This window comes from Piliocolobus tephrosceles, chromosome 12 (genome assembly GCF_002776525.5).
Source record: "Piliocolobus tephrosceles isolate RC106 chromosome 12, ASM277652v3, whole genome shotgun sequence".
Taxonomy (NCBI): domain Eukaryota; kingdom Metazoa; phylum Chordata; class Mammalia; order Primates; family Cercopithecidae; genus Piliocolobus; species Piliocolobus tephrosceles.
Window position 1 is genome coordinate 24147888 of NC_045445.1, and position 11609 is coordinate 24159496.

General features: G+C 38.9%; 1 protein-coding gene across 5 annotated transcripts in view; it reads right to left on the bottom strand.

Moving 5' to 3' along the window:
• Nucleotides 1–11346, bottom strand: part of SLC25A14 (solute carrier family 25 member 14) — a 34061-nt gene extending 22715 nt beyond the window's left edge. The window contains exons 1-6 of one of the 5 annotated variants that reach the window (XM_023198867.2): nucleotides 11261–11346; nucleotides 10884–11130; nucleotides 5992–6085; nucleotides 4576–4723; nucleotides 1900–1994; nucleotides 189–274 (exon numbers count right to left, since the gene is read on the bottom strand). In XM_023198867.2, the coding sequence (XP_023054635.1) occupies nucleotides 189–274; nucleotides 1900–1994; nucleotides 4576–4723; nucleotides 5992–6085; nucleotides 10884–10958 (498 nt within the window). In that variant the 5' untranslated portion in view covers nucleotides 10959–11130; nucleotides 11261–11346. Of the gene's footprint in view, nucleotides 1–188; nucleotides 275–1899; nucleotides 1995–4575; nucleotides 4724–5349; nucleotides 5499–5991; nucleotides 6086–10883; nucleotides 11131–11260 lie in introns of those variants that run through there. The other 4 variants (XM_023198868.2, XM_023198870.1, XM_023198871.1 and 1 more) reach the window with 4 other exon arrangements.
• Between the last annotated feature and the right edge of the window lie 263 nt (nucleotides 11347–11609).

The window sequence follows — 11609 nt, forward strand, 5'->3', positions numbered from 1 at the left end:
GCTAATCCTTTACAACTCTATGTTATAAACACTGTATTATCTTTGTTTTTCAAATGATGAAATTGAGGCTTAATGCAGTTAACTGATTTGCCCAAGGTTCTACAGCTGGCAAGTGACACAGCGAGAATCTGAACCCAAATCTGACTCAAAGTTTATGCTCCTTTCAAATCACACTGTGTCTCTCTTACCTTTAGAACATCGGTGGGATTGGCTATAGTGGAAGATATCACTCCTGACACTACCCCACAGATCATATTAATTAAAAGAGTTTCATCTGTGAAAAGGAAAAGACAAAGAAAGGTCTGCTTGTATTAGGTACCAGTTTGAGAACACAGTACTGACCTACTGGAGAAAGGGAAACTTGGTTAGAGAGATGACTTTAGAAATGAACCAAAAAGCTTAGGAAAATAAAGAAACTCAAATATTTCTACATCTCAATTCACTGCTAAAATATATTAAAACTTGTAAAATATAAATCATTTCTAAAAACATCATTATTTCGGCTGGGCGCAGTGGCTCACACCTGTAATCCCAGTACTTTGGGAGGCCGAGGCGGGTGGATCATGAGGTCAGGATTTCGAGACCATCCTGGCTAACATGGTGAAACCCCTTCTCTACTAAAAAATACAAAAAATTAGCCAGGTGTAGTGGCGGGCACCTGTAGTCCCAGCTACTTGGGAGGCTGAGGCAGGAGAATGGCGTGAATCCGGGAGGCGGAGCTTGCAGTGAGCCGAGATGGCGCCACTGAACTCTAGGCTGAGCGACAGAGCAAGACTATGTCCCCCAACCTAGAATAAAAAAAAAATCATTATTTCTAAAGGACACTGGCTGGAACACGTCCTTTTCTTCTTCATAACTATCAATATCCCACACACGAATTCAGAAGGTGGTATTTCCCCTTTGATCTTTTCAAACATCTAAAAAACATGCTTTTTAAGTATTTTTCTGGGTAATCGTCAACTCTAAAGATTCGGGAACTGAATGTTAAAAGAGAAAGTCTTCTCTCTAATACAAAAAACTTATCTGAATATTAATTTTGATAGGCCTGAGATCTCTCCTAGCCTCTGTTAATTTACAAAAGATGTCTGTAGTCAAACGTGAAAAAACAATCATTTAGAACTAAATCTCCTCAGCAAGAAAAAAGAACAAAGAAACCACAAGAAACCACAGAGCACAATGCTCTATAGTGAAATTCAATCTTCAGCGCTCCTTCACACCATGAAGACCCCACAAATAGAAACTAAATAAACCCAAGTGAAGAATCTATGAAAGAAAAATATTTAAGAGGTGGAAGAGAACCCTTCACGATCCCCCAAAAAAGGCTTCAGAAAAAGTTGATTTTAGGACAATAAAGTGATTCAAAGGACATTACTAACCGAAAGGCTTTCCAGCTGTCCCCAAACATCCAACAGCCCCAGGCCTGTGGTAAAATAACCATTTAGTGTAGTATCATGATGGAAAATGCTACAGCAGCAAACAGACATATGATAATGCTGAATATGCGTAAGGTAGCCATAGGTACATCAGAATTTAGAAGGTAGCCTAAAATTATTCCATCTAATAAAAGCTTATCAAAATTGCCAGCTAGAAAATGCCTTACAGTTGAAGTCCTCTTATTGATGAAGATAGCATTAATTTTCTGGACAAGATTGTTCCATGTTTCTTTTGGGATGATCACGTGCCTTGTTTGTCGATAGGAAAAGGGACAAAATTTGAAGAATAGGTCTCTCTAATTCATATATCACCTCTGCAAAGATTTATTCCAAGTTAGAACAAGCTCACTTTGTCTTTGCAGTGACTCTCCTCTATTCTCAGGCACCTCATGACCAACACTTTTCACTAAGCATGATTTCAACAATCCCTTTGAGTATCACCTCAAAAGAGGGTGAGTATACTGACCTTCTAAACGTTCTACAAATAAGCGCTTCAAGCTTTGGTAAATCCCAATTTTAATGGTGCCATATGACGCCTGTCTTAGCAATGCAGGAGCAATTCTGCAAAAAAAAAAAAAAAAAAAAAGTAAAAAAGTTATTCTCAACATGTATTTGCAGATTATACATATCTACACAGCCTACTTATTTGCACTACCCATCTCATTCCACCCAACAACGGCAGAATGTGATTCTTTTTCAAGCACTCATGGAACACTCACCAAGAAACTCAACATTCTGGATCATAAAACCAACCTCAACACATTTTAAAGAACTGAAATCATATACAATATGTTATCTGAAGATAATGGAATCAAACCAGAAATCAGTAAGAAAAATCCTCAAACATTTAGAAATTAAACAACATACTTCTAAACAATCTATTGGTCAGACCAAGTGTCTGTCAAAGGAAACTTTTTAAATTCACAGGTCTAAATGACAACAAAGTTCAACATATTAAAATTTATGAGATGCAGCCAAAGCAGTGCTGAGGAAAATTTATAGCATGAAAAGCTTAAATTTAAAAAAAAAAAGGGAGGGGGCAGTCTGAAATCAATAATCTATGCTCCTACCTCAAGAAACTAGAAAAAAAAGAGCAAAATAAACCCAAAGCAAGCAAAAGGAAGAAAATAATAAAAAGCACAAGTCAATGAATTTGAAAATAGGAAAATAGAGAAAAATCAATGAAACAAAAAGTTGGCTCTTTAAAAAAAACCAACAAATTTGATAAACCTCTAGCAAGACTCACAAAGATAAAAAGACAGAAGATGCAAATAAAAAATGAAACAGGGACTAGCACTACAATCCCTGTAGCCATTAAAAGGACAATAAGAGTATGGTATAAACAACTTTATACTCATAAATTCAACACCTTAGAAGAAATGGACAAATTCCTTGAAAACCACAAGCTACCAAAACTCAACTAGTTAAAACAGATAATCTGAATAACACTCATACCCACTGCAATGGACTGAATGTTTGTACCATCCCCAAATCAAGATATTAAAATCCTAACCCCCAATATGATGGTAATAGGAGGTGATTAGGTCATGAGGGTAAAGCCCTCATTAACAGGATTTGTGCCCTTATAAAAGGGATCCCAGAGAGCTCCCTCACTCTCTTTCTGCCATGTGAGGATACAATGAGAAGTCTTGGCAGTCTGCAACCCAGAAAAGAGACCTCAGCAGAACCTGACCATACTGGCGCCCTGATCTCAGATTTCCTGCCTCCAGAACTGAGAGAAATAAATTCCGGTTGTTTACAAGTCACCCAGTCTATGGTATTTTGTTATAGCACCCCAAACTACGATAACCTTAAAGAATTTACATTCTGAATTTAGATGCTCCCCAAAAAGAAATATTCAGCCCCAGATAATTTCACTGGGGAATTCTACAAAACATTTTAAAACTTAACACCAAGTTTACACAGTTCCTTCCAGAAAACAGAAGAGGGAATGCTTCCCAACTTATTTTGCCTAGTATTACCCTGACACCAAAACCAGACAAAAACAGTACAAAAACGGAAAACCACAGACTAATGTCTCTCATGAACTTAGATGCAAAACTCCTTAAGAAAATATTGGTAAATTGAATCCAGCAATGTATAAAAAGAATTATACATCATTACTCACCTGATAAAGATTTTTTTTAAAAAATCAACCTCTACTTCCTAACAGTTGCAGATACGTCTTTAATCATATCAACAAGGAGGCACTAGAGCCAAACTTCCACCCTATTTAAGTTCTCCTTTAAACTGGAGACATTCTCATTCATACCTCCTTTGGGATTCTTCCAAATTGCAGAACTATACTGTAGGAGGTATAAATAGAAAGACAGCAGCAGCTCAAATGGTTAGGATTTTTAAATGATGACTAAATATGCATATTTCTGACTTTATTCCTTGCTATCAGAAAAGAAAATATGTTGTGATTATCCATGCTGATGAAAGAACAAGGTGAAACAGATGATCCACAAATCAGGATGGTGGATCATCTTCAGGATGCTTCAGGATATACTACTTGATTTTTCCCCCAAGAAAATTACCTTTTAATTAAGTCTAACATAGTTTAACGATGTAACATAGTTTAACGATAACACTGATATCTATTCTCTGAGTAATAAACCGGTAGCCTAGACGCAGGAGTGGCCTAGGAAACTGGCAACAGATGAACTACACACTAGAGAGTAAACTACAAACTTATGGCTAATCAAAAGGTGATGATAAAGATGGGTCTCCCTCTCTCTCATTATGCACTTTCTGTTTAAAATGCAAGGATAATATTTTTTCAAAGAGGATAATTTTAAAGGAAGTCAGAATTTGCCAACTCAGGAGGGATATCACAAAAATATATATAATTAATTGGTGCTATTATTAACAGTGGCTATTATGACTCTCGGGAAATCCGCAGAAAGTCTATGCTGCAATGACATATCCATTTTAAAATGTTATTATCACTTATAGCCAAATGAACACAAAATCCAAAGCTCAAGACTTATAAGGAGGAGAAATATAAACTGGCATATCAATACTGAATTACAAGTTGAAATGGTGACTATGAAACAGACACAAACTATCAGACAGCTGAAAACTATGGCTTCTTTAAAAAGCATTTCTGTTAATGATATACGGAAAGAACCAGTCTTACCCTGAATAGAGAGCCAATACACCTTCCTCTTTACAGATGCGAAACAGTGCATGGAACATCCCTCTATATTTTATCTCTTTGAAACGGGCATCAATGCTTTGGCCTTGAACCTGAAGTCGTGTTTTGGTAAGGTCCACAGGGAAAGTCCCTATAAAGGAACATACTCATTTATAAGTATGTCCAAAGAATCACAGTTAAGTTGTTGCTAAATATAAGCCAAGGACAATATTTGAATCCTAAGACAAAGTCCTTTTTAATAACACATAGAAGATCTCTAGTAGAATACCACTGTCAGAGGACATGAGTTGCATGTGGTAAGTGAAATGCATTATAATATACATAGGCAGCACCAATTGACCCACAATATACTTCAAACTATAATATGATAAAATGCTTTAAGATTGCCCTATTATAAATGCAAAATAATTAAATGTTGTTTTTTATTTCATCTGTAACGTACAATCTGGCATTTATCAGTCTCCCTCCTGCCCCTTCCCACCCCAAGTGTCCCCACCGCTGTGTCTCATAAAATCTCCCCAAATTTTCACAAAGATAGGAAAGCATAGGATTGCTGCTCCAGATGCTCTTATATAGTGCTACAAAGTTTTGTAGGGTTTTTCTTTTATCTGTTTACAAGAAACAAATAGTCCCCGAATATTATGAAAGATAATGGCAAAGCCCTATTTGGTTCTCCTCATCCTGGTCCCTTAGGTAATTCAGGACTAATACCAGCAGAGTGCTTGGGGGGAAATTTTCTTTAACCAAACCTCTTACATCAACAAACAGAAGTGGTCATCACATTGAGAAAATATATTTCAGGGTGTAAAACTAACAAGGTGATTAGGTAGCTCTGGTCACTGATGACCCGAATATCACAACACCACAGGATATGCCAAGAACGTCAGTAGTCATTCATGAATAGTTTAGAAAAGAGAATATCTGGAAGATGAAAAAACAACAATCTAAAAATATTTCAAAATTAAAATCATGTAGAAGAGAATCTTGTTTGATCTTGTTAGTATATTTTCTTCTAAAATAGGACAGAGGTTTGAAAAAAAGGACTTTCAGTACAAATAAACTTATAAACAATTTAGCATAAAAGACTATTAATACAGAAATATAGCAAAAACCCTTAAGACATATCAACTCCCTCTATATATTCATGTATTTTACTTAAGCCTAGCAAATTAACAAATCACTAAACTACCAAAAAAGCTTTCCTTAGTTTGACTTTTCTTAACTCATCTGCCATAACATTAGTAGTACTTTCCCCAAAATATTACTTCATGGCTTTGAGACAATTTTCAAAATAACGTGAGCTTCTTATTTTTTATCTGGCTTTCACCAAAAATAACCATCACCATAAGCTACCATCTATACCATATAATGCAGATTTGTCCTTTCTCGCATTCTTACCAAACTCAGCCACGATAGAGGCAAGGCCGCCATATACAAAGGGTTTCCAATTCAGACCAGACATCTCATGACTTACAGTGGTACTTTTCTGGTGCTAAAAATAAACACAAATCAGAACAAGGCACAAGAGTGAGGAGCATTTGTTAGTATCTGATCATATAATTTAGATAAACAAAATTGTCAAATAAAACAGACGTAGAGGAAAAACCCTACCAAGTGGAATGACACAAAATGGGGGATCCTGTTTTATGTGCTAGATGATCATGAGTTTGTTCTTTACTGACATTTTGTAGGGGTAGGCGTGTGATTCACTCAGAGATCAACCCGTGCCCTTCATTCTCTTCAGTTTCTTTAATGTTATATTCATCCCCTCCCAGAGAAGAGACTTCAGTCCATCCAGCACACCCAACTTTGACATTCAACTAGATAATTACAAATGAAGGAACCCGGAATTCAAATTATATAGGCTGAGGCATCTCATAAAAGCAGTTTATGGTATTCAGTTAGCTTGATTCAGGTACAAAGCACAGGCTTACACTACTACCCTCTCATATTCTTAGCCCTCCTATCTCTCCACTATAGGGTTTCTAGCTATATATAACTTTGTCCCCCCAACCAGGCTCAGGCTGAGCTAAGAACCTTTTCACCTTCCTTCTAGCCCCCAAAGGAATGATAGCAATATGATGTCTCTCTTCCCTCTGACATTTAACGTACATCCATCTAGTGGATCTCCTTTTCCTTCCTCTTGGCCTTTTAAAACACGCACATACAAATACTGTTCTTCTTTTATGTTCTAGTTATTTAACAATGTATTCTGCTCCCAGCCTCCCTTTTCTCCTTCCCTATCCCACCCCCGTTAGACCTGTCATCATCAATCTTTTCAGCTTTACTCTCTTTTTATGCCACTTTCAGCTTGTTCTCTCTTGGATTTTATTTTTTCCACAGCTCTGGCCTCTAGGTTTTGCAAATTTTAGCATGTATTAGAATCATCCAGAAGGCCTATTAAAACATACATTGTTGGGCCTCTCCCCCAGAGTTTCTGATTGGTGGTGTGGCCCTGAGAATTTGCAAGATCCCAAATAACGCTGATGCTTCCACACTTAAGAACTGCTCTAGGCATTGCCTACTAAATCCTGGTTCACCTGAAAGTAGTATCTGTTCTTAGCATGGACTCTCAGATTTCTTTCAAATATTCCTTTTTCAGAGCTTTATAGTACGTATACTTCTGAATTTCAAAAGCAACTTCCAAGTGGTTTATGGTCAGGAATGCAGACTCCTGAAGTCAGACTGTTAAAATTTAAATGCTAACTCCAGATTCATTTCCTGACTCCACCACTTACTAGTTCTGTGACCTTGGGCAAGTTATTTAATCTCTCTATGCCTCCACTTTCTGAACTGTAAAATGGAACTAATAATAAAAACTATATCATAGGGTTGTCGTGAAAATTAAATATCAAAAACACCTTGAAAAGTGCCTGGCATGCAGTTCAATAATTGTTAGTTAACTATCATTATTACATTTTTAAAAATTTAAGTACCCAAATTTACATCTTAATGGATATTACTTGCTGCCCACCCCTCCCTCCCATTGCCCAATCTGGGGTTAGCAGCTATGAGTCACAGTATCCCTTTAAAGGTTTTGCTTTGCTTACACATAAGGAATTCTCTGTAACTAAGCAAAATACAATTTTCCAGAGAAGACAGCAAACATGCTGATTAAATGTTTTAGTTATAGGCCACAAAAATCATGATGGAGTCTTCCTTTCAAGCATAGTACATATAGAGTCTGGGATACATAACCCTTTTGGGGGAAAGTTGTTGAAAAGAATTCTAATGAGCAAAGCAGGACTAGCCACTTCAAATATCAATTGCAGCTGGAAATAGGAGTCTTGAAGACTAAATACTACCTTATCACCATTTCTAGCTAGGCCCGCATTTTCCGATTAGAATTGATAGTAAAATATGACACATATGGTGAGAGTAGAGATGGAAAAGCAAGACCATGGCATATCCCCTCTTTGAGTTTGTGAGGAAAAAATTAACTCTCCATTCACAAATTTAGAGATTGCCCCAAATAGTCTTAAAGGTTTCAGACAGCTACTTTTACATAAAGTTGTCTCTCCAAAGCTTTCTCTTTACAACTTTTTTCAATTCTTTGTATTACAGAGAAAGCCTCTATCGGAACTTTACAACCTGCTACCAGCCCCTTAATAAAGAAAATATGCTCAGGGTTCAGGGAGCGATGATGAATCAGTGAAAGGCAGGGAGCAGGGAGGACATGGCAGGAAGATGAAAGACCAGTCGCTGAATCTTACGACAGCCCAGTGGTTCCCTAATGAAGTTCCCACAATTCTGAGGTGAAATGAAAAAAATAAGGGCATTTAGTGCTTTTTTTTTCAGCTAAATGTATTTAATTTAGGGTCTATTATTAACAGATCACATTCTTCTTATGCCTGGAGCATAGGCTAACTAGCCTGTATTTGTGTACGCTCCCCACACTTTCATTTACATTTTACTGGCCCATGAAATCCAAAAATCTGAGGACCACAGGCAAAACCCACCATTGCCACAATCACTACTTCCCTACCCCCATCTGATAGTAAAATCTCTTTCACTCCAATGTTAGGAAAAAATCTTATGAAGAAATCCTGGATCATCTTTGATTAGATCTGTTTTTAGACACTCCCTCCTCATATTGAGCCAAAAGTCTGTCTTCCTCTAATTCGTACCCAGTCTTTGGACAAACGCATTCTTTTTTCCCTAGGCAAGCCCTTCAAATATTTAAAGACAGCTATGATGTTCTCTTACATCTTATGTTTCTCAAGCTAAATATCCATGATCTTTCTCTTCATTCGACACATTATACTTCAATTACTAGAGCTTAAACTTGCACTCACTTTTTTGGGAGCCACATCACACTATCAAATCATTAAACTGTCAGCTGAAACCTCCAAGTCTTTTACATAAAGCTGTCTACATGCATGTATGTTGTGTCACACCTATTCTATAGGTGTGCAATATTTTTTGAACCTTCTATTATCCCTTCTATATCTTAATCTCAGGCATAAAAATAATGACTAGGATGAGGGTCAACTTCAAGATGTCCAATGTTATTTCCTCTCTTAACTAAGTAAGATCCCCGAGGGAAGATACTATATCTCACAGTACTTTTTTTAACCCCCATTATAGCTTGCATAGAATTGAGTACACATCCATTCAATATTTGGTTGGTTTTGCAATGTGACGTCCTTTACCTATGTATGCAGCATGTATATAAAACATTGCAGGGGAAACCAGGAATAACTTGCTGGACCTGACCAATGCTACACACCCTGTGTATGACACTATCTTGATCCCCAGATATTCTCTGCCTACGAATCCTGTTCCCTTGCTTTTGTTGCAAGGAATTACTTATGTAAAATACCCCCAAGCCCTCTAAAAATTATTTTAACTTGTAGGGGCTAACCCCAGATATGGGTAAAAGTAGTCATATCTAAGGTAAAATAAAAATATAGTACCCTAAATATTTTTACTGTATAAAGAAACCAATGAAAATTGTCTTCAAAATGCCAACATTTATTCTGAAGATCTGACTTTGGAGAATTTGATAGACTAATGAGTGAAAGTAAGAATGTCCTACAATACAAGTTACATTGCCTTATACTACTCCCAAGATCTGGTCAGGAAACTCTGGGTGCCTTTCCTGCTTTCTCCTTTAAGAAAGAGTAGAAATTAGAGATTCTCAGATCCAGAAGGTAACAATGGAGAGCCAAGCAGATTTTTATCGAAGGCGTGCTAAATGCCCAAACCTGCAATCATGTTTGAAAAACACAGATATTCGTTCTAGCACCAAAACAATATTTACCATTCAACCTATTTTTCCTGAATAACCAATGAGATGGGACAGGGGAAAAAGTACAAAATACAGTACTTGCCTTTCAAGAGCTTATAATCTGGTGGAAGAAATCAGAATAGTTCTCTAGAGAAAAATTAAGTGCTAAACTGTGTAATAGAAACTTTAAGAGCAAGAGGAGCATAGAAAAGACTACAACCAGCATGGGCTTGACTAATTTGAAAATTGCGGAGGTGAGAGAACCTAAACTGAACCTTGAGAGACGGTAGGTACAACCTGGTTAGGTGCAGGTAAGGGAGAGGGGCAGGGAAGAGACAGAATGAACAGAAACACAAATGTGGGAACAAGCACAGCATGTAGAAGCAAGCATCAGTATGGTTTGTGCTAAGAAGAAAGGAACCTAACTGGAACAGAGAATTCCCTTGTTGACTGAAACAGTATCAGACAAGAAGTGTGATAAGAAGCATGTTATGTTGAAAGGCTTGAAACCAAGGGGTGGGGGTGGGGGTGGGGGTGTAAGAGGGGGCTGCATGTTTTGCTTGTGTGTGTGTGTTTAACAGCGAAGTGACTTGAGGAAATCCACATTTTAGCCTATTAGGGCTGCAGCAAACACAGTGGATTACATTACAAACGGGAGAGGCAGGGAGACTAGCTTAGGATGGTGCAAAGTACAGCAGACAAAGATGCTTGTTGGCACTGAGGTTAGAGATAGACTTCCCCAATGAAGACACAAAGAACTCGATGATGTAGGGAATGAAAACGAGGGAAGAGTTCATGATAACATTAAGCATCTCTAGCCTGGGGGGGAAAACAACAACAACAAGGAATCACTGACAGGAAACTATAAATATCCCTGCTGTTATCTTGTCTGAGAAACTATTTCATGTTGATAACAGCTGTCATGCCAATCAAGTAACTGAACTGCATTTTAATAGATGCCTTCAATGCCTTGACCTCAGGAGTGTCAGGGGGTAGAAACCGAAGGGGAGCATCTTTCAACAGCATCCCTCACACTAATACAATGGAGGTGTTTGCTTACTCCGCTTACAATCACGGCCGCCGTTGCAAACTTCACCCTTAGAAAAATTAGGATTATTCCGGGAAAGATACCCATTCACCCTCTGGGTAGCAGGATCTTGCCAGTTCCTCAGCTGTCAGAGCGAGCTCGTGGAGAGAAGGGAGGCGCCTGAAGGAGGCGGCCTCCCAGGGGGGTCGAGGAAGCAGGGTTCAATCGAAGAAGTAAAACCACCGATGCCAGAAGAGTGAAAGACAGGGAAGGGACTCAGCTGAGGGGAGAGAGAGACCAGAGGACCGTTAAGCCCTTCCCAGGCCGGGAACCAGGCCAGCCCGGCCCCACGCGGCCTGGCGCGGCCCAGCCCCGCTCCCCAGCCTGGAAGTCCAGAAGCTCCCCCTCACCTGTTCGGGCTCATCGGACGACTGGGAAGCTGAGGCTCCCACAGTCGGAAACGCCACTGCAGCGCCAACCCGGAAGCATTGAAACCAACGGAAGTAACCAAGGCGTTGCTACGGCAACGGCGGCGCAACCATTTCAACTCCGCCCCTTCCCAACCTGAAAACAAAGGCGCGAAATAAAAGGCGGAAGCGGCAGGGGTCTAAAGGCGAGGGTCAAAACCACTGCAGGCGCAGAGTCCTAGAGGGGCAACCGGACTTGCAGGAGGTGGAGGCAGGGCAGCCAAAGTGTGAGAATTTGGCAGCTTCCCCAGTTAACGTGCTCGCCGGAGAGGAAGGAGGTGTCGCCTCGTCA